Source organism: Symphodus melops (assembly GCF_947650265.1).
Source record: "Symphodus melops genome assembly, chromosome: 14".
In the NCBI taxonomy this organism is placed as follows: Eukaryota; Metazoa; Chordata; class Actinopteri; order Labriformes; family Labridae; genus Symphodus; species Symphodus melops.
In genome coordinates, this window is record NC_136704.1 from 16541637 (window position 1) to 16563766 (window position 22130).

At 40.2% G+C, this 22130-nt stretch overlaps 1 protein-coding gene across 1 annotated transcript in view; it reads left to right on the forward strand.

The window, feature by feature from the left end:
* flt1 (fms related receptor tyrosine kinase 1) overlaps positions 1–22130 on the forward strand; it is a 30017-nt gene that overhangs the window by 6307 nt on the left and 1580 nt on the right. Inside the window, exons 5-27 of the mRNA XM_079361050.1 lie at positions 3135–3300; positions 3444–3580; positions 3910–4081; positions 4186–4303; positions 4594–4763; positions 4956–5103; positions 11703–11826; positions 12392–12500; positions 13512–13820; positions 16423–16569; positions 16665–16796; positions 17768–17874; positions 18621–18750; positions 19186–19290; positions 19382–19495; positions 19640–19728; positions 20162–20252; positions 20336–20433; positions 20528–20650; positions 21297–21408; positions 21527–21626; positions 21761–21866; positions 21977–22074. Coding sequence (XP_079217176.1) covers positions 3135–3300; positions 3444–3580; positions 3910–4081; positions 4186–4303; positions 4594–4763; positions 4956–5103; positions 11703–11826; positions 12392–12500; positions 13512–13820; positions 16423–16569; positions 16665–16796; positions 17768–17874; positions 18621–18750; positions 19186–19290; positions 19382–19495; positions 19640–19728; positions 20162–20252; positions 20336–20433; positions 20528–20650; positions 21297–21408; positions 21527–21626; positions 21761–21866; positions 21977–22074 — 3005 coding nt within the window. The remainder of the gene's footprint in view (positions 1–3134; positions 3301–3443; positions 3581–3909; positions 4082–4185; positions 4304–4593; positions 4764–4955; positions 5104–11702; positions 11827–12391; positions 12501–13511; positions 13821–16422; positions 16570–16664; positions 16797–17767; positions 17875–18620; positions 18751–19185; positions 19291–19381; positions 19496–19639; positions 19729–20161; positions 20253–20335; positions 20434–20527; positions 20651–21296; positions 21409–21526; positions 21627–21760; positions 21867–21976; positions 22075–22130) is intronic.

The following is a 22130-nucleotide window of genomic DNA, read 5'->3' on the forward strand; positions in this document are numbered from 1 at the left end:
ATGTGTTTGTAAGTGTTGGTACTTGAGTGCTGAGTGAAGGAGCCAGCGGACAATGTTACATAGTGCAATGAGGAGTGTTTAGTGTATGTGCTGTCTGCATGTGTCTGTTTATGTATTTGCCTTTGAATGAGTCTGTTTTAATCTGCAACAAAACTTTCCATCAAAGATTCCCTCTTTCATTACTGACTTTTTCCGATCGAGTGGCGCCCGCAGTGTCCTGTTGGCACTGTTTCCGTCTTTGAAGACAGGACATGAGGTCTGGAGTGCCCCTTTGGCCTTTTGCCAGCCCCACTTCCCACATCTCACATCTCAGCCTCCACCTCTTATAGTAGGAAAACTGGCTGCCAACTTCCTGAAGCTGATGTTTAAAACAGCTGCTTAGCCTGGTGAAGGAAGCAGAGGGAGCTACTGTTGGCCCTGGCAGATCAAAGGGCAATCCATTCTCTTCAATCACGTACAGCCATCATTAATATGACAGCCTGTGGAAGGCTTTATGTGGTATAACAACAATAGAGTGTTTGTGAAATCTACACAAGGCTATGGAATAGATGATCTTGTTGTGACTGTAGCTTTTGCAGGACGGCCTTGAAAAAAAGGGTTGCAATGGGACTTTTCCTGGGTAAATAAAGGTTTAATAAAAATGGTATGTTTGCAGGAGAAAAATAAGAATAAAAGTATGTTAAAGTAGTGCACTATTTTGGAAGAGAAGACACCCATTATAGGATCTATTTGGCTATTCCCGTGGTTCATACTCCAGCGCTTCCCGTCATGCGTGTCAAAAGCATTCTTTTGAGCCAGATTCAAACATGCACTCATGAAAATGTATTTTTTCTGAGATGCTTGTTCACACCTTTTGTCTAGCGAACAGATAAGAGGGAGTTGCGATGTTTAAAAGGTGTCAATGCTATGTGTAATTGGAGCTATTCACAATTTATGAAAACACAAGTGGAGAGGAACATACTAGCAAGAAAACGTAATGAAGCAGTTCAGTTTTGTGCACAAGGGTCACACCAATCAGCTGCAGGATATAAATGTCATCACCCCCTCCCTCTCAGGTGACTTGGACTAAATATTAAAAATGTTCACACATTGGCTCAAACCAACTCAGGGATGGGGGTTGAATTTTAGGATAGTCAATTATGTCTCAAATTGAACTCAACATAAACAAGTGATCAAATATTATTATGGACATATTTCTGGTTTTCATGATTTCATGACGGATTTCATTTTCTTCATGTTTCCAAAAAACGGATGTGTAAAAGTTGACCTGAGGGTCACGTTGAGGGTTGATTGGGGCCGCAGGTAGCGTAGTAGGCAGCCAGTTGTCCACTCCTGCCCCAATTTCTTATGGGCTTTATTACAGGCTTGGCAGGAAAAATGGAAAGAGTCAGCTTAGTATTTAAGGACATTTTCAGAACTATTGTGCATGTGTGAATAGGGTGTTAGACTCACACAGCCTGGTAAATATCCATTCTTTATAAACTCTTTTTTCAAATTGACAAAACTCAGAATCAGAGAAGCCATTACACGTTTTTTTCTCAGAAATTAAATAGCCCTTGTACTACAGTGATCTCATTGTGTGTTTTTTCATTTTTAATAATCAAGCATAAAAATCAACACTCAGGCTAACAGCTCTGTAGTGTAGAGTGTTCGCTATTTGTACTCTATAAGTCTACTGAGTCAGAAACATATAAGCTGGAGTATTCAAAATGTTACATTTTAATTTTAAACCACTGTACACTTTTAGATGTGACCCACACATGGCACTGAATGAAACACTGAGTATGACAAAAGTTATTTAAAATGTATCCTGCGGAGAATAGAAATGTCTGACCTATATTCAATTTCAATTCATACCAAAGATTTTGAGCCACAAAACCACAAACATGAACCTTATGGAGAACTTAGTCATCGGTTGATCATAGACAGATGGACTTATCCTCTAGGGCATATGAATGTCAGTACAATAAATCATGGAATTGTATTTGCAGTCGTTGAGGGTATTTCAGTGTTTCTGAACAAACTGATTGATGCTTAAAAACAAGATCATTGTGCAACAAGAAGTGTCTGGACTCTGGATATATGAGCTGCACAAAATACGAATCTGATCCTTAAACAGACATGGCTGCACATCAACACACATACATGAGAACATTTAAGTAGCTTTCAAAAATAGCTTTCTTCTGTTTCCTTCATCTTCCTCCTCACACCCTGCTCTAGTTGGTCTGAACCAGGAATCCACTCACTGTCAAAGTCTCTGGAGTGTTTTTTCCTGGAAGGAATTTGCACTTTGCCTGGTCTCTTGCTGTGAAAGTGACCAGGAGGTCCGGGATGACATGGTCGACCTGGAGTTCCAGTCCTAATGTCTATATCCTGTAGTAACAGGATGCGAGGAGATGGACTGGAGTCACGTTTCTCATATCCTGAGTCCTCCAACATCTCTGCTCCTCCTCCTTGTTTTCTCTAACACCTCTGTTGTAAAGTGGGAACAAGGGGGATTGAGGGCACTAATTTCGGTAGTCAAAGAGGAGGAGGAGGAAGAGCTCAGTGGCGTCTGAGAGGGTCACTTCACATTGGGAGGGGAGATATCAGCCACTTCAAACTGAAGGGGCAGGGGTCTGGCTTTGTGTGTGTGTGTGTGTGTGTGTGTGTGTGTGTGTGTTATGCTGGAGGTGGTGGGGTCTACCTGTTCCCTTGAGAGTGGGTGGGAGGCTTCCACTATGTCACAGAAATTCTCGTAAACATTTCCTTGAGGCTGTCTCCAAAACAACAAGGTTACACAAGTGTTGTAGAATCAAGATTATAGAATAATTCCCCCCCCCCCCAAAAAAAAAAAAAAAAAATCCTGGCCTCAAAAAATCTGTCCTTTAATGATTAAATAAGTGGTTTGTCTTAACACTTGCTGTTAATAGTCTTAAAACCTCACCTTTTTCATAAGGGTGTTAGACTTTAGGTACAAACAATAATTATCAGTCATATTGTTTGTAGTCTTTATCTGAAACTACTAATAATCACATGAAACCATTATAGATACTCATTCCTTGATTAGTCAACAATTTACTATGGTTTCTCTATAAAAGATAGCAATGACTCAACAACACATTGTCATTGTCTGTTGTCTTCTCCTCCTACAGTTTCCCAACCACAGCCTGAGTCCAGATCAGAGGAATATCATCTGGAACAGCAAGCAAGGCTTCACTATCCGATCTCCCACCTTCTATTACATCGGCCTCTTTTACTGCGAGACAATCACTAACCGTGTCACACACAAGTCACGGATATACTTTGTGCACAGACCAGGTCAGAAGTGCATTAAGTCTATTTAGATAATGAAATCACTCTTTAAATGTATGATTGTAGAAATAAAAGTCTCTATGCAGAGCGCCTGTCAACTCTGACTATGATATAGTTTTATAACTTCCTGTATTTCCTTCTTGTTCTAGTGAGTAACATCATTGAGGTGTATCTAAACAGCAGTGGACCCGTTCAGGCCCTGAAGGGAGAGAGACTTGTCTTAAACTGCACAGCCACTGGGGAGTTAAACACCAGAGTCAACATCACCTGGGACTATCCTGGAAAGGTCAGACCTTTTACTTTTACTTTATTCGACAGTGAATGAATCACATGGTCACAAAGCATTCCTGATTTCAATTGTCAAAAATTATTTAAGCAGGTTGAAGACTCAAATCTCAACCGTTTTACTGATTAATCATTAAAAACACAAACCAGAAAAGCACTCCCAGATATAGCATGAACTTCAACATTTCATCAAGGGATTTCTGGCTGCGCTGTTTGTTAAAGATAATACCAGTTTCTTTGATAAATGGCCTTTTAAAATAGATATTTAGCACACTCACTGCCATGCCTTCAGTGTTAATGTTGCTGCTGTTTTTCAATCTCAAACTTCAGAATAACAACACTGGCTCCACTTCAAAGAGGCTCCTAAAACACAGAACACACATGTTGTTCTACAATATTCTCACCATCCCAAAACTCCAGCGTTCAGATCGAGGGATGTACACGTGTCGTGTCAGCAGCGGGGACAAAACCAAACAGCAGAAAGTCACAGTTACTGTTCATGGTGAGTTTTTTTTCTCTCTGAAATTCCCCTACATTCAAATGCTTAAACTACACGCATGTGGACAAACGACTCAAACATACGTGCATGTGTTTCCTCCATGTCAGACCATCCATTTATTCGCCTGAAGCCCCGACATGGATCTGTGATGGAGGTACAGGCAGGACAGAAATCTTACAGAATCACCCCCAAACTACGAGCCTTCCCTGCCCCTGAGGTCATCTGGTGAGAGATCCCAATCATTCCTCAATCACACCTCAGTCCTTTGTTTTTAGTGTCCCACCCTGCGTTTGCCTCCGAGGCTTTTATTTATATCAATCTCTGGCAAACTTCCTCAGCACCATTTCCTTGAAAAGGCAAGGCACGGTTTGTTTTAGCAACCAAGCTGAGATCATCATGTTAAGTTATCAAAGTGATCCAAGTGATTCTGTTTGTTTGAATTAAAACTTTTCCTTTAGGGGGTCTTTTCATTGGAGTCTTTGGACAATTTGCTCAGATGTCTTTTATTCTGACAGGTTGAAGGATGGCATGGTGGCAGCAGAGCAGTGCTCCAGATACCACATGGATGGGATTTCCCTGGTGATCCGGGATGTAGCAGAGGAGGATGCTGGGAAGTATACTGTCCTGGTACGAATTCAGGAACACGGACTGTACCAGAATCTCACACTCACACTTGTGGTCAATGGTGAGGAACCTGGGTCAAATACTTCACACCTTAACCACCTTAAGCTCTCCCCACCTCAGTGATAAAACCTTCTTCTTTCTTCTTTTGTGTGTGTGTGTGTGTGTGTGTGTGTGTGTGTGTGTGTGTGTGTGTGTGTGTGTGTGTGTGTGTGTGTGTGTGTGTGTGTGTGTGTGTGTGTGTGTGTTCTGGTAGTGAGTCCTCAAATAGGCGAGAAAGCAGTGTCTGCCCAGGACCCCGGCTCGGTGCCGAGGGGGAGCAGACAAGCCCTTCACTGCACGTCCCACGGGGTCCCTCCTCCTCATATACAGTGGCTCTGGCATCCCTGCCCGTCCAAAGGCCTGTAAGTAGCCCCCAAAGAATGGATGAAGTGTCTTTCCCCCAATCTGAGCAGAATAGTACAGTGGCTGACAAGTGCAAACAGAAAATATTTTAGGAATAAATAATCATTGCAAAGACAAAAACCTCCAAAACCAAAAGCAGATTCCCCCCCAAAAAAACTCAACATATCCCGTTATCACAACAAAAGAGTACGGTTATGCACGTTTGAATTATTATAATTTCTTGATTAGCAGCTTACGATTTCTAATGGAAATCTTTGAGCCATATGCGGCATGTTTCCCTTGTTTGCTGACGTATGAAAAGAGTTTGGAAGTTTCTGTGCATCTTGTATAGCGCCAGTTGGAATTAAAAGCATCCCTACTAAAAGTTATAAAAATTTGTAGTTTTCAAAAATGACCACAATATTTCAGGAAACCCAAACCACAGGCCTGTGCTATGAAGTGATCCTCAATCAAGACGTCTGATTGGTTAGAGGGCCTTTCTTTTTTTACTTACGGAACTCTAACATAACCCGGAGAAGGTTCGTGATCAGCATGTTACCATGGCGATCTGCTACAGTTAGAATTGAACCATCTTCGTAGTATTAAAATCCCAGAGTTGACCCTGAAGTTACCTCACTAACCTGAAATCCTGCTTGATAAACAGCAATAGGGAGCTCTCTTTGTATATTTTTAATACTTTACAGGTGTTACATCTAAAAATACATTTATCAATTAGAGTAGAAAAACGTGTACGTTGCAAAAATAATACTGTCTTGTTTGTTTTGATGTTATGAAGTTGGGTGTGTGTGAGTCTCAGGGGTTGTGTGTTTGTGATTTTGTAAAAACGAGACATGTTTTGTCTATTTCAGCATGTGTTCAGACAACGTTTCCTTCTTGTAACCAGAACAGATGCCTTTGGGGGCCTTTCATGTGCTGGAATGTGTGAAAATGTGTGTGTGTTTATTTGTGTGTGCGCTTGTATTTGTTTGTGTGTGTGTGTGTATTTGTGTGTGTTGATGTGTTTGCTTGCTTGTGCACCTCTTTCCCCATATGTTTGTTCTTTGTCCATGTGTCCTTTTCTATATGTTTGTTTAACTGCATACAAATGCATAGCCTTCGAGACACTTTGCGCGCGTGTGTGTGTGTGTGTGTGTGCGAGTGTGTGCATGGTACATTCACAGACACAGTACACAGTGTATCTCAGACTTGAAAGGACAGAGAAAAAAAACACACTTCAATAGAAGCCAGTTCCGTGCTCTCAGTCACGATTTGTTGGTTTCCAAATCAAACGCTATGATTTAATGAATTTCCTGAGCAGGACGCAGGGTGAGAGGCCTGTTTATTATTGTGATTGCACACCGCATCCTGTGATGCTTTTCTTATATCTGACACAAACCCTATATATAAAGTTCTCATGAGAAATGGCCCAACCCAAAGGTGCAGAGGGACAGTCCATTTAGTCAACACACACACACACACACACACACACACACACACACACACAAGGACTCAAGCAGTCACTTGGCAGTAACATTGATTGAGTTGTTCTAGGAGGTCAGACACTTATTGTGTTGCGTATAACCGAGCCAGAAAGGTTAAGTATTACCTGAGAGCTTCACAGCAGACGCCCACGCTCAATTCCCCCTCTGAGACACACTGACATCATCAGTGTACTTGACCCTTGACCCTGGCTCACTCACATGGCACCATGCTGAAGTTGTAATAATATGGTTCCATTCGTCAGTCTCCTCCAAGTGCAATTAAAAACATGTTTATGAACATTTTATGGACGAGCAGCTGATGCTAGAGTCACTGATATTTCTTGTTAGATCTGAACCTGTGGAGGGTGTCCTGAAGAAATGTCATGTTTAACCCAGAAGATCTGTTTTTATTTGTTTTTCAAACTATTATGAATTATTTGGCTTATTGCTTTAAGATTTGATGCAAATTATGTCTCAAAGTGTCTTGTTTCATCATGATAAAGAATCTCAAAGACCGACAATAGAAGAACATTTTCAGAATCCAAATTATTGTCTAATCAGTTTGGCGAAATAAGAAATTGTAAATGTAAAAATTGTGACTGTAGTTGAAGCTTGATTGGGTTGCAAGGTACATTTTAAACATTAGTGAATGTTAGATATATAACACAAATACACGCGGCCTAAAAGTGGCAACAATTACAGTGAATGATGATAAAACAACTTTCAAGCCTCTGCTGAAATATGCTGCTGCAGCATATTACCAAGCTTAGTTGCACATTGGTATTTCAGCAGATTACTTTTTGCCCCTCTAAGGGCTGACTTCTGGTCCTTTGTAAAGCTCTGTTCTGGTTCTGGTTCTGGTTCACTGTCTGTAATGAGTGTGTTTTGTAGACCAGTTTATGACTGGACCTCACTAGGCCCCTTGTTCTTTGCAGCCCGGCTGCACCACAAGCCTGACGCCGCGCTGGAGGAGGCCCAGGGACGGTGGACCGGACTGGGCCAGGCTGATGGGAGGCCTCACGCCTGTGTCCTGGGCCCACTCCTCGGTCTGGCCCTGAGAACCGCAGCGCTCTTATCTGGCCTGGGCAGGAGGCGCACTGGGCTTCCTGTGCGAAAATCAGAGCGCTTTCCTCTCGTTGTTTGGCTTCCTCTCCGACGCGAGACGCTTCCCAGCAGCGTGATTGTCCCTTCGTCTTCAAACGTGGCACAGTCCGCTTCCTCAAGAGCTTGATCTATTCTTGAGAGCCCCTCACCCCCACCGCCCCTACACACCCCTTCCCTCAACTCTGCTGCCCCCCACACATACCTCTCCAACCCCTTCGCTCACCAGCTCTGCATTCCAACCCGACCCAGCATCCTTCACTTCTACAGAAGAGCAACTCCTCATCACCTCCACCACCACCTGCCCACACAGAACCCTCAGTGACATTACCAGTTATCCGAAGTGATGATCTTGTGCTAAACTGATGTGTAAAGAGAGGAAAGTGACTTGGAACACTGCTGAGCGGTGACGACCAGGAGACACAGGAACATGGAGGAAAAAAGATCCTCCTCACAAAGGATATAAAAACACCTGCTTTACTGATTATTTATTTCCTTCATTTTATCAATCTGAGTGCTCCCCTCACACCCAGTTGTCCTGTAGTTTCATGTTTTTTGTATTACACAGACATTTGAGCCAGAAGAAGTGCAATTCCATCCATCCACCTGCCACATTTCTGGAGCTGCTTTGCTTGTTATTTGTGTCCTAGAGTGGTACTATAATGGGTGCATGAACCATCCCAGTCCCAAGCCCTGATCTGATTCTGACATCCACAAAAGCTGTGAGTTTCTGTTCCGATTTTTAGCCACTGGTAGGGGGTCAAATGTGCTCACCTTGGACGGGCGAAACAGGAGAGAGGACAAGCTTTGTGTTGTACACTATGGGATGCCTACAGTTCTCTATTCAAAAGACTGATGGTCAGGAGACGGCTACAACGTAGGAAGTCTGCTCAGACCGGAGACTATTACGTCCTCCATCAAATTATATCAACCTGTGTTGTAAATTCTCATCCCATGTCAAGATGTTTGTCAAACTATGTCAATTTAACATCCCTTTTTTTTTTTAATTCTCAAAGACACGTGTGCTACTACAAGCCATTTAAAAAGAGAAGGAGTGCCCTAAGTGTATACAGCAAAGTCCAGTTATGCACATGTATGTGTGTGTAAAGCAAGTGCGAGAGTGTGTGTACTTGTGTAAAGAAGCATGTATGAAAGTGTGTGTGCCATTTTACGGGTGTCTCCCAATGTGATTCTTTGTATACAGATGTTTTATGAGTAATATATGAATCTAATATTTAATAATTTTATACAACTAACTTACATATGACAAATGCCAACTTTTTATGAATCTGTTCAAATGTATTGAAGTGTTATATCCGTTGTTTGTGTTTTTGCATTAAACTTTGCTTATATTTGTGTATGCTTGTGTTTGCTATACGACTCTGTGATTATTTTGGGGTTGAGACAGGAACCGACAGGGACAGCGGTAAAAATGTATTTTAGGCTGCGAAACAGGACAGGAAGAAAAGGCAGGAGATGACTCCCACTGATACACAACAGAACAGTTCATTCATATTTTCAGGCAGCTGCTGCTCACCCTGTTGGCAGGCACACAGTGTGAATGTGGCTGTTTGAATGCGTGTGTATGCAAGTTCAATTTCAGTTTCTAACTCTGTTTATGTCCACGCATCCATCTAACTAATGTTATTTTTGTGTGTGCAAGTGCCGCTTTGAGTGAGGAAATCTTTCCCGGGAAGCGTGGGAGTGTACGTACGCTGGAATCTTGTCTGCCTGTGAGAGGAGGGCTTTTGTGAGTGTGGATTCGTGTGTGAGGCCTGTAGTGTCTTGTACAGGGTGGGTCTTTTGTGCAATCGAACTAGATGCCAAGAGGAAGAGCAATCAGGGAGCAAAGAGGAACCATCTCAGGGAGGAGCTGAGGACAGACAAAAAAAGAATGACGACAAGGATACAGGCAGAGAGGGGTAGTAACACATCCATAAACATGCAAAGGATCAATGGAAAAAGAGGAAATAACAGTTTACAATAAGGACAGTGGTTTATGTCTAAAGAATAAATATTTGTCTTTGTGTTGGATAGGGAGAAATAACAGATATTTTCAGCGCCGATCAGAAATTGGAACGTCATGGTTAAATCAAGTTGCACTATTAAAATGTTTCCTAAAATATCAAACAATAGTTAGATATTTGAAAAAACAAACGATTGGAAATCCTATTTTTATCACATGAATTATGTGTTAATTTACCTCATAGTTATGTGAGTTCCTCAGACTCCATGTAAATAAAAAATGAGTCCAGTGATCTTTGGAAAGTGGCGATGAGATTAAAAGATGTATAGAAGACATACAGGTGTGTTCTGTTTTTTAGATCATTTTTAGAGTAGTCTGAGATCTCGCACTTGACTCATTTTTCTTTAAGCACAGATCTTGAGACAAATGTAAGACGAGACCTGACTCCCACTTCTTAGCTGAGATCTATATGGGACATGTTAGAGGATTCAAAGAACTGGGAACGTAGACTGAACCTTAGATTCAATGTCCCATGTCAGGCAACATACACATTTACATGGTTTTCTGACTCTCTGTCCCCTGTTTGTCTACAAACCCCCCAATTTTGAGAGAACAGTTGGGCATAGACCCTCTATAGGGCGAACACAGCCTGTTCTAAGCACGACTGAAATAGAAGGCATGCTAAAATACAGGATCAGAGTGGATTTTTTGGCACACAAAATAAACTTCACTGACATGTTTTGGACAGCTCTGAGACTTATCTAAGCTAGTTGAAAAGGAGTATAATATGTATTATATTTAAGACAAATGTGAGAGTTCCCTGTGGTCTAATTTTCTTTGAGCTAAGATCTTGGATTCACCGTAGGAGATTTTACTCTCACACAGCTTAAACTTACTGTACTAAAGCATGTGTATGTCTCAGGATTGCTTGAGACAACTAAATTGACAAAGTTTTAATTTGACTCTAAATAGTTCTGTTGTCAAGGAGATACAGATATGAAATCAATAAACTCTTAAGACTTTTTATTAATTCTACTTGATAGGAGCCTGTTTGGGCATCTCCTATTAGTCAAGCGATTTAGCAAATTTATAGGAACACGCCAGTCCCCTTGAAGCTCACTATAACCATATACTATTTTGTTGGTTACAGTTAACAATTTAAAAGAGTCAAGTTGAATTTTATTGAAATTCATGCAAAAAATGTTGCAGGCATGAAAATCGTAAGGAGGTTACTATGCAACCTGTTACTAGCTGCTTGGTATTGATCACAGGTAGCCAAACATAACCTTAACCCTGACTGTTGTCATATTGCGAGTCCTGGGCAAGAAGTACATGTACCATTTTTTAAAATGATTTAAGAGGATTTAAAGGGATCCCATCTACTATGCATTTATTTATTCATGTGTTCCTCGCTATATCTCATATTTAAATACACCTAACTCTTTCAACATTGTTTTTTTTTTTTATAAAACTGTCATAAGACATGGAAATGTAGATATATTATTGAAAGCACATTTATTCTCCTCTTAAAGAACTTTGCATTTAAAATTATGTTGTGTTTTAAAGACCCTCCACCAGCTCCTGTGGGATCTCAGAGTTTTTCATCATAAAAAAAGATGTGCATCAATAAACCACAAAGCATATTTCACAAAGACCTGTTCCCACAGTTCCACTAGTATGTAATCTATGGATTTAGAGACAGGAACCCTTGTCCTGGAAATGCTGGATGATTTGTTAAGAATGGAAGGAAGTCGATTTACAGGATGACAATACCACCTCTGCATCCACCATAGATGAACAATCCAGTTTTACAAAGCATTCAAAAGATCCTCTATTGTCAGGCTGCAGGACAAGGTAAGAGGATGTGATGCTGTTGATAAAAATGGTAAGGTAATGGTGGTGACGGTGTTTGTTAAGATGATATCACACAGTGATGATGGAGGCGTTTGTCGGATGTTCTGGTCTTCCCCCTGCTGAGCACAGCTGAGAAAACCATTGACACCTGATTTCAGAATAAATGACTTGTGTTAACACAGCTGAGCTCTCCACCTCCTCCTTTTCCCCTTTTAAGGTGTGTGTGTCCGACGTCTTCCTCGCTATGGAGCCCTGTGTCACAGAGAGTCTCCGCCACATCCACAGGCAACCACATCCTGAGTGTTACACACAGACAGGAAGTTCTTCAGGGAAAGAAAAAGGTCTGTGACGCACTGAAATACACACTTTGGAAAAGAAAAGCAGAGTCACTTGTAGCAGGATTATAACTAAGTGACGAAATGTTGAAATACGGGAAATACTCAAAAAGCCCCCAAAAATAGTTACACTCAAGGAGATTAGCAGAATCAGAAGTGACATCAAAGAGTTTGTCATCACACAGTTGTTTAACCCTGGAGTAAACGCTCAAATATTTCAGTAGGCACAATGGTAATATTTCAATAAATGACTAAATATTATTCACATGAATTCCCAACAAACAAAGGATAAATAGTATATGTATTTTTATGTTTTAAATTCACCTAAAAGTTGTTTAGACATACACATCTGTTTATGTATATCAGTATCTTTTATATAAAGCTGGAAGTAGGCAGGTGGTCTGGCTCAGAGACCCCTATTGTCGACATAGTGGGCCAATGGAAATGGCACTGCTATCAGTGGCAGAGGTGTATGTGTGTGTGTGTGTGTGTGTGTGTGTGTGTGTGTGTGTGTGTGTGTGTGTGTGCAAAGTCCTGGTTGTGTTAATGAGACACTGTGTGGTTTTCACAGACAGTGGGAGTCCTGACGGTGGCCGAGGCCTTTGTGTCTGGAGTGTATCGTTGTGTTGCTTCCAACTCTGCAGGCACAGACCAGTTAGACGTCCACTTCTATGTAACAGGTGAACTTTTCTTGGCTTTATTTACATTTCCGCTTCGGGGAATTTTTTAAAGCTTCATTAAGAAATTACAGTAATAGGAAAAAAGTTCCAGTTGCTCTTTCCAACTTCCCCTTTCCTGTCTCACGTCTGTTGTCTGATTCATTTTACTCCCACCTCCTGAATCCAACCAGACTGTACAGTCCAAGCTTTTTTAAAGCTGGTTTATGTGACGTTTTATCATTGCTTAATTTATTTGTTGATCTAGAAACAGGACTGAATAATAAACTAGTCTGATGTTAAATTTAATATTTCAATCATTGTCTCTGTTATCCAGAAACTCCCTAAAAGAATGTTTTCTGTAAAGAACTTACAAAAGGAAATATTTCCTCAATACCCCAAAATGGACAGAAACCATGCCTATGTAAGACTGAAGAAATGAACAGACAAATAGAAACTATATATGGAATTAATGACGAATTAATGACAGTTGGTAATGCTTGCCTGTGTGCATAGTACACATACTGTAGTTTTTTGTGTGATGTGAAGTTACAATTACTTGGGATACTGGTACGTTTTTTTGTGTCAATTTGTTTTCAAGTGTGTATATAGCTGTGTTTGTGCAGAGGCTGTTAGTGTATAAGCAATCGACGAAACAGGAACCTGGGGCTCTTATCGTTCCACTTCCCCGTGCAGCGCACTTCCTTGGACTGGCAGGTCCGCTTTATTTCGGGAGGCCTTGGGGTGTTCGGGAAAGATAAACACTATCTGCCATCAGGAAACTCTTGAGTCCTTTCCCCGGGAAGTTTCAAATGGCTAAAGTAAATAAAAGGCCTTTTTACTGTATTCCACTCGCTGCTTTTACCCACAATAGCCATTCAATATTGTTGTTCGACGTGCAAAAAATGGAGGATTGGTCCAATTGGCTATCCAGGTTTCAGGCTGAATGCCCAGAAACTGAGAGGGCTAATTCATCAAACTGGAGATCAGGTAATGTTTGCATTTAGTTCATGTGCCCTCTCTTGAATCCTTTAGATGTCCCAGGAGGCTTCAGTGTGAGCCAGAGGGAGGAGCCTAAAGAGGGTGGACACCTCCACCTCACCTGTGCTGCAAATAAGTACCTGTACACAGCGTTGTCATGGCAGCACATTTACAATACAGAGGAGTCCCAGTCCTGGAGCCCTGGTCTGAGCACTCAGCAGTTCACATCAGGGCAGTTCTCCAACACTCTGGACCTGTTCATAAGCAACCTGACAGCCAGGAACTCTGGAGCCTACAGATGCTCTGCCCGACACATCATCACCAGGCAGGAGACTCACCTTGATACAAAGGTTATGGTCACAAGTGAGTGGTCCCACCTCCTCCTCATGTTCATCTTTAATATTTAAGTCAATAGGAAGTACACAATGTTTTTATATAGATTTTTTTAAACAACAATATCCAAGTGCATAAAGCCCAAACTCACGTCAGTAAGAAACACAATGAAAACAAGGCCCTTACTACAGAAGAGAAGAGTGGGAGTTATATCATTATATATATATATATATATACACACACACACACACACACACACACACACACAAGACTGTGGCTTCACTATTACTGAAAATGCAGAGGTAACTGGTGTCACCAAACATTTTATAAGCAGAGACATGATTAGTCCAAAAAAAAAAAAAAATGTATTTTTTATCCGATGAAAACTTTATGGTGAAAAAAATTAGAGTATCTAAACGTCCAAAAGGTTTCTAGTCATTGAATTGTTTTTGTTTTCTGATTAAGAGTGTAACCCTAACATCAGCTTGGCTGCAAAGATGTAAAGCACAGTTATCTGAATCTCAAAGTTTGCATCACTTTATCACTTGAATCTTTCAATGTAAGAAGACTTAAACAACTTGAACTTGAGCTTTTTTTCCATGACTGAGTTAAAGCCTAAAACACATCTTTTCAATTTCAATCAATTATTTGTCAAAGTAAAACATGTCAATCCTATGAATTCAGTGTTATTTGAACACCAAATATTTAATTTTAAAGTTGGTTAGTCAGCTATTTATTATTAAAGATTTCCTTTTAATCCCAATAATCAAAGTAAAAAAACTGTGAAATTATTTTGGACCGTAACAAGATTGCCTTGAGCTTGTGGCCGAAAACAATTTTCTGAATTTTAAGTTGGGATAGATTCGTTAAGTTTCCTCTCCTCTAAAACGGTCTGCCTCTTCATGTTTCTGTGCACATATGTTACAAATTCAAACAAACAAACCAACAAACAAACCGACAGACTCTCTCACACAGTGCTGCTGCTTGGGAATTGGGTCCCCATGACTTCCTGGGGCCCCACCCTGCCTTTGCTCCTGCGCTTCAGCTCAGCCCCTCTTTCACGTGGGAATGAGCTCTTGTCAAGAGGAAGAGCATACAATGGCACTTCCCACAATGCCACATTTACAGGCCCCCACACAGGGCCCAAGGAACAATCAGCCAATCAGACACTGTCAGGCTCCAACCCCTGCGGACAATCATCAATTGTTGTCCAAGAGGACGATGGGGGAAACAACAATCAGTGGCCTTAGTTAAGTGACTTTTGGTCTTTTACTGCTGTTCACTTTATAATTAGAGCTCAACACATCAGCTTCCTCCCCTGAGATCCATGCAAGGACATCACTAGAAATATAAGGGAGGCAAAAAGACAAAACGAAAGATCAATATAAAATGCAGGGGCTGAGGAGTCAACTTGTTCAGTGATATTGTGTGATCACTGTACTCTAATTTAGTGCATGAGAAGGAAACTGAAATAACAGAATTTACCCTTTTGTGTCATCACATATATCTATAACGGTCGACGAGACGAGAAATACTACATTGTTTGAGTTTTTTATAAATTAATTTTTACTGTGGAGTGAGGGTGAGTAAGGGGCCCGGGAGGAGCCGATACGTCTGCTGACTCACAGGTTGAAGCCAAGGTCACTCTCTCGGAAAAATGTGTCACTACCAGTGCACAATTGTTGTTCGAAAGTGGCACTGGTCCAGAAAATTGTGGGAAAAAATAGCACTGGTTTCATTTCATCACCAAACATGTATAAATAACTGAAACTGTACTACGATGAATGTGTGATGGTTTTTTGAGAGGGAATTTCAGTGGTAGAATAAAAATGTTTAAAAAAAACTAAAAATACGAAATAGAAGATTGTACCATGTTTAATTCAAACTTTTCTTTTCAATGTTTTGTTTCAGTTATATGTCTCTCAAATTTATGGTTATTTAAAGCGACCAATACATAGTTTTTTATATTCAAAATGTATTCAAATGTGTGAGATGGTGTTTGTAGTAACACATCTTCACCTGGCTGTTGAGTTTTCGTTTATCTATACAGAGCACTTACATTTGTGTCGCTCCGTTTTTGTTTTCTGAACCACTCCCAGCCTGTTTTGATTCACTCCCGCTCTCCAGATGATTTTCAGACTTGCAGAGTTAATTTACACAGAGAAACTCTAAAACACAGAGGAGTGAAGCTGTTGAAAAGCTTCATGATGAGATTAAACAGCTGGATTTTAAAACGTGACTCCGAAAACAGCAAATAACAACAGGTCTCTGTGTGTGCTTATTATACACAGACATCAGGTTTTTTTTTGTTTTAAATGCTCCCTAGTGTACACAAAGTAAAGAATTGATCATGCAGAATTGTTAAATAAATCTAAAACATGCATGTTGGTTGATAATGTTGAAAAAACATTTTAACTACTGTATGTATACTGTAATTAAGAAATTCAAAGTATTTTGTGTTTAATGTAGTTATTTATGACTTTAACTCTGAAATGTAGTTAAGAGTTGTAAGATATGTAAATTCTTTAGTTTAAGCACATCAGAACTGCACTTTTATTTCTCATTGTTTGTAAGTTTAACGATTGGTTATTTGGCATTCATACTGTTAAAGGTGTGTGTTTCCTATTTTCAGTTCTGGAGCCTCCAGTGCTGCTTGATAATTTGACGGATTGTAGTGTCAATGTCAGCAGCTCAGTGACACTTAGATGTCCCTCTGAAGGCATCCCAACCCCCTACATCACATGGTACAAGGATGAACATGCTCTGTCTCAGGGATCAGGTAAAAAAAAAAAAAAGAAAAGAAAAGAAAAAAAACAGTCTCAATTCCGTTGTAGCTATACTCTGGATTCTAAGAGTTTGTGTCATTATCTCTAGGTATCATCATATCATCAGAAGATGGAAGCCTCCACATCGATCGAATCACAATGGAGGACCAGGGCCTGTATACGTGCCAGGCCACTAATGAGAGGGGGTCTGCAGAGAGCTCTGCCTTTATATGGGTCAATGGTATGTATTCCAAACAAGTCATATTTTAAAGCACCTCTGCCTTTGATGGCTTTGTTTTTTTTCTTTATTATGTCTTGTCCATATATGGGCAAACACTGATGTTCATTGTTTCCAGATTTCAATGTATTTTCTGGATGCACACATTGTGCAGTTTTTTCTAATGTTTTATGGATGTCGTTTTTGCCACAGAGGCCTGATGTATTACCATTCATGAAATGTGTTTGTTTATCAGTAAACTTGGATCAAAGAGTTGCCTTATATAATCCCAATCGGCAACACACTAAGCCTTTTATTCACTTTTCCTTTGACCTATTACATACACCTGCCTGTATGTCTAAAAGCAGGACCTTTGTGATTCTGCTCCCACATAGTTTGAGCATTTCTCAAAAGCACAACAAGTGTGACTGTGGATAGAGGAGTAGCTGTGAGTTGTTGTGTTCAGATCAGTAAGGAAGGAAGCTGTCTCCCGTTTTTATTTCCTCTGGAAGGGCCTGGCCTGTAGACCAGGGCAGCTCTGCACTGCATTTAGCTTGGCAAACTCTTTTTTGCTCATTAAGAAAAAAAGAAAAACAAATGTGGGATTATTGAAAAAAATATGTGATAGTAGGGAATACATTTGGACTATGGTGATGATTAAAACGCGGTACCCCTATTTTACAAATAGATGAAATGCCTCAAAGAATTTATTGAAACTCCTCGCAGGAAACTTTGAGAACTTTAGGTGTCTGTTATCTCAATTTGAAATGAATGTATTTCAATTCTGCAAAGAATTTTACTATAGACAAAAATTCACTTGTCACATGTACACCTATTCATAAAATGAGTTCATTTTTATGTTTCTTAAATTCAAGGGTTATAAAAATCCTTTTGAAGCTCTCTCAAGGTCCTGAATGTGTTTCAACTTAAAAACGTAACGTCATTTAAGGTTGATGTACCGAGAACATGTATTTCTGGTTTGTGTGTTCCTGCAGGTCCCTCAGAAGCTTCATTTCTTGAAATACCCTCACTCACCTGTACCTGTGTTGTGGCCACTCTCTTCTGGCTTTTTCTAACACTCTTTATCCGCAGACTGAGACAGGTAAGAAGCAACAAAGTTATTTTCTAGTTTCACAACACAAATGTATACGGAGATATAATTGTAGAACAAGCATTTTTAAATTTGGAAATACATTTACAACAGGCTTACATAGATCTGTACACATCCACTAATTTCTAACAAGATTATCAGAGGTGTATACAGAATTACAAATACATCAGTTTTAAATTGTTTACATAGTTAATAATGACTGAAAAAGCATGTTGTGTTTTACTCCGCGAGGCCCCATTATCCACGTTCATATCCTCGTGTACATGTGAGTTATCCTCACACTGTCGCCAATGTTATCCACACGCCTATCCTTCACACGTTATCTTCAAGCGTGTCTTATCACACCAGAGAACAAGCGTGACACGTTCTTTATTTACTTTATTTAACTTTATTTACAAGTTGTGAAATACACCTGTTCTCTACAGGAAGGATACTTTATGCGAGGTAAACCACAAATACAGAAATAAAATACATTAAAGTGAATAAAATAAGACACACAAAGACACTATGTATAAATATACTTCACTTAAATAAATCATACATGGAATGAGGGTATTGGGATTAAAGCAAAACTTTCATGTAGATAACTCAGAACAATACCTCATTTTATAACCTGCATAATATTGATTGTACATTGATTTGACTTCTTTACTTTTTTTTTGTTGTAGCTTTTCCCCCCAAGGATAAGAGGTTTATTTTCATTTTTGTTACAAGTTACTGTTTTTATTTCTCCGTAGTCCAACAGCTCAAACAACAAGTACCTGTCAATCATTCTGGACACAGGAGAGGGACCAATAGAAGAGCAGTGTGAGAGGCTGCAATACGACCCCAGCCAATGGGAGTTCCCTCGGGAGCGGCTCAAATTAGGTTTGCTTCCTTTATTTAATACACACAAAATGTGACGTTTAAGAAGGACCTCAACTGTGATATAAAATTGGGATGATTTTGGGAAGGTAGTTTAACAATGGGACAGAGGGAAGGTATTCAAGATTACACAACAGATACAAAGACTTTCTCACAGGTCTTATCAGAGTATTATTGGGAGTGACTCTAATTCCATTAATCAGACTTTGTGTCTGTGTTGTCTGTGCCGAGCTAATCAACTCCAGCAGGGTGTGTGTGGACTGTGGTGATTGGGACTAATCAGATCTCACTGTCATCAGGGTGTGATTCAGTTAGATGGACTTCTGATGGGCTCTTCTCTTATCAGCAGCTCACGTTCCAGGATGGGGGATAATACTAATTAATTAGACTCCTGTTCCCCTGTGTCAATCCCACTCACATTCTTTCTCTGTCTCTCAGGGAAACCTCTGGGCAGAGGGGCCTTTGGGAAGGTGATGCAGGCATCTGCATTTGGTATGGACAACGCCACCAGCTGCAGTACAGTGGCTGTTAAGATGCTCAAAGGTGCGATTATTTGTCTCAGTCAGGGACAATAAAATGTCACATGTGGTAAAACATGTTACTTTTTACAACTTGTCTGCCTTTTCTCCACTAGAGGGAGCCACAGCCAGCGAACACAAAGCACTCATGACAGAACTAAAGATCCTCAACCACATTGGGCATCATATAAATGTAGTCAACCTGCTGGGAGCTTGCACCAAGCCAGGAGGTGTGTGTACTCTGAACTAAAGACTATGTGATTTCTGTGTGTGTCAAGAAATATCAACCATGTTAATCCCCATTTGAGTATGTATGTGTGTGGTTGTGCTCTTCAACTTGTCATACAATTCATGTGTGTTTTGTGTATGTGCAGGACCGCTGATGGTCATTGTCGAGTACTGCCGCTATGGAAATCTCTCTGCCTTCCTCAAGAGCAAGAGAGAAGTGTTTGTGAATCAAATGGTAAGCTGAGCCTCGGCAGAAATCTTAAAGATGATGTGACAAAAAATATATATACTACATGAAACTGGACCTCTATGGCTTGCACATGAGGTTCACCCGAGCCTTTTGCCCCTCACTTCTCTTACCAAATTTTTTTTTTAAAAATCACCTTTTTGTTCTGTAGGCAATTTCAAAATCATACACTTTGGCACTTAATTCTGCAATCTTACTGAGGGTTGAAGATCTGTTGTAAGCAGGAGGTTTACCTCCTTTTCTTCACACTTTTACACACGACTGGGCCTCAAGGTCTGAGTAAAAACATGTTTATGAGTCTGTCAAAAAATCAAACATCAAATAGTTTAAGTCCATCTTACTTTTATAAGTTTTACTTTCTGTCTTCAAAATTAAAAATATATACAGCACACAGTATATAATTAATTTCTTCCTATCACAGGTGGCTGGAGGAAAGAATGGAGGTCCAGGTTGTTGCATCTACACTCAACACAATATTAGAGATGAAAGAGACAAGGCAGAGGATCACCAAGGTAACACAGCAGCTAAATTAACACTTTTTAATGTTGGAGCACAATCACACTTAACATTATGTTATCTTTCTTTCTTCACCTAGATCCAAAATCTTCCTCCAGCAGTCCTTTATACCTGGAGAATCTCATCTCTTTCAGCTTCCAGGTGGCGCGAGGAATGGAGTTTCTGGCGTCTCGCAAGGTCTAATACTTTACGTGCAGTGTTGTTGTTGACGTGGTTGCAGGTAAAAACAGGTTATGTGTATTTATTTGTGTTCTTTGTCGTTGTATCTCAGTGTATTCACAGAGACCTAGCAGCCAGGAACATTTTGCTTTCTGACAATAAAGTGGTGAAGATCTGTGACTTCGGCCTGGCCAGAGACATCTACAAAGACCCCGACTACGTCCGCAAGGGAGATGTGAGTGTCTGAGCAATGTGGTTCCTAAATCTACTTTTTAAATTATTTTTATTTGGAAGAGTAGTCAAATGTTAATTTTGACTCTAGTTTGATATTTGAATTAAATGTCAAATTTAGGACATTCTTGCATTTGATTGTAATTATATTTTGTCTTTTGGATTCATGAGCTCAGCAGTTTTTGGAAAACATTCAGATTATTCTAATCAAATACTATTTTGGACGTTCTAATTCCTGCTGGAAGTAAAAGACAATCATCACAGGCTTGTTAAAAAAAAAAAAGCTGAATACATGGAAAAAATCTTGAGAAAAATAATTAAAAGTAATATAAAAGTAATTATAAGAAACATACAAACTCCCTTTGCCAATCACAGTAAAGTTGTACATAGTTTATTAATCCAGTTCTACCTGTTACTTATTCAATTATCTCTATTCTATTTTATTTTACAGTCAACATTATTTCTATACTTCCTACTTCTGTACCGTGTCTTAAAACAACGGTAACAACCGAATTTCCTCCAGGGATTAATAAAGTATTTCTGATGACTTAGAAGACTTTCTGTGGCTGCAGAGTCCAACTCTAATTCACACGTTTTTCTTTGGATTTGGAAACGCTTCTCCTCAACCCTGTGACCTGATTGGCTGTCAGGCTCGTCTACCTCTGAAATGGATGTCTCCTGAGTCCATCTTTGACAAGGTGTTCACCCCTCAGAGCGACGTGTGGTCCTTCGGCATTCTTCTGTGGGAGATCTTCTCTTTAGGTGACAGCTCTCTCTTACTGCACTTAAAAACAGAAAAATACTATCATCATATAGACTGTGGTTATTTGTGTGTGTGTTTACATATTACTGTCTTGGTGTGTGTGTGTTTGTGCGACAGGAGCTTCTCCATACCCTGGTCTTCACATTGATGAAGACTTCTGCCATAGACTGAAGGGGGGGACAAGGATGAGAGCACCTGACTACAGCACACCTGAAATGTGGGTGGATTTGTTTAAGCACTGATCGAAGCATCAGGGGGGAGGCAGGGATGTAAACATCAACTTCCAAATAAAGCTTGCAGAAAAACACTTCAGGTAGAAGAGTGTGACCGTGTGTATGTTTGTGTGCACAGTTATAGCACGATGTTAGCATGCTGGGAGGCGACCCCCTCAGATCGACCTACCTTCACTGACCTTGTGGAAACCCTGGGAGATTTGCTGCAAGCAAAGGTTCAGCAGGTAAGGCTAACTAGCTCTTCTTACCAAGCATATCACCATTTTTATTTTTTTTTGTCAAAAAGAAGACATTGTTCACATATATCCCTGTATGGTGGACTTCTCTTGAATAGGAGGGGAAGGATTATATTCCTCTGGGATCTCTCACAACAGGAGACAACGGTCGCAGTATGACTGTCAAAGAAAACCCTCTTGCAGTCACAAATCTGAGGTGAAGAGAATCTGAAAGACACAATTTAATGAGCAGCATGTGGAGTGTATATTTCA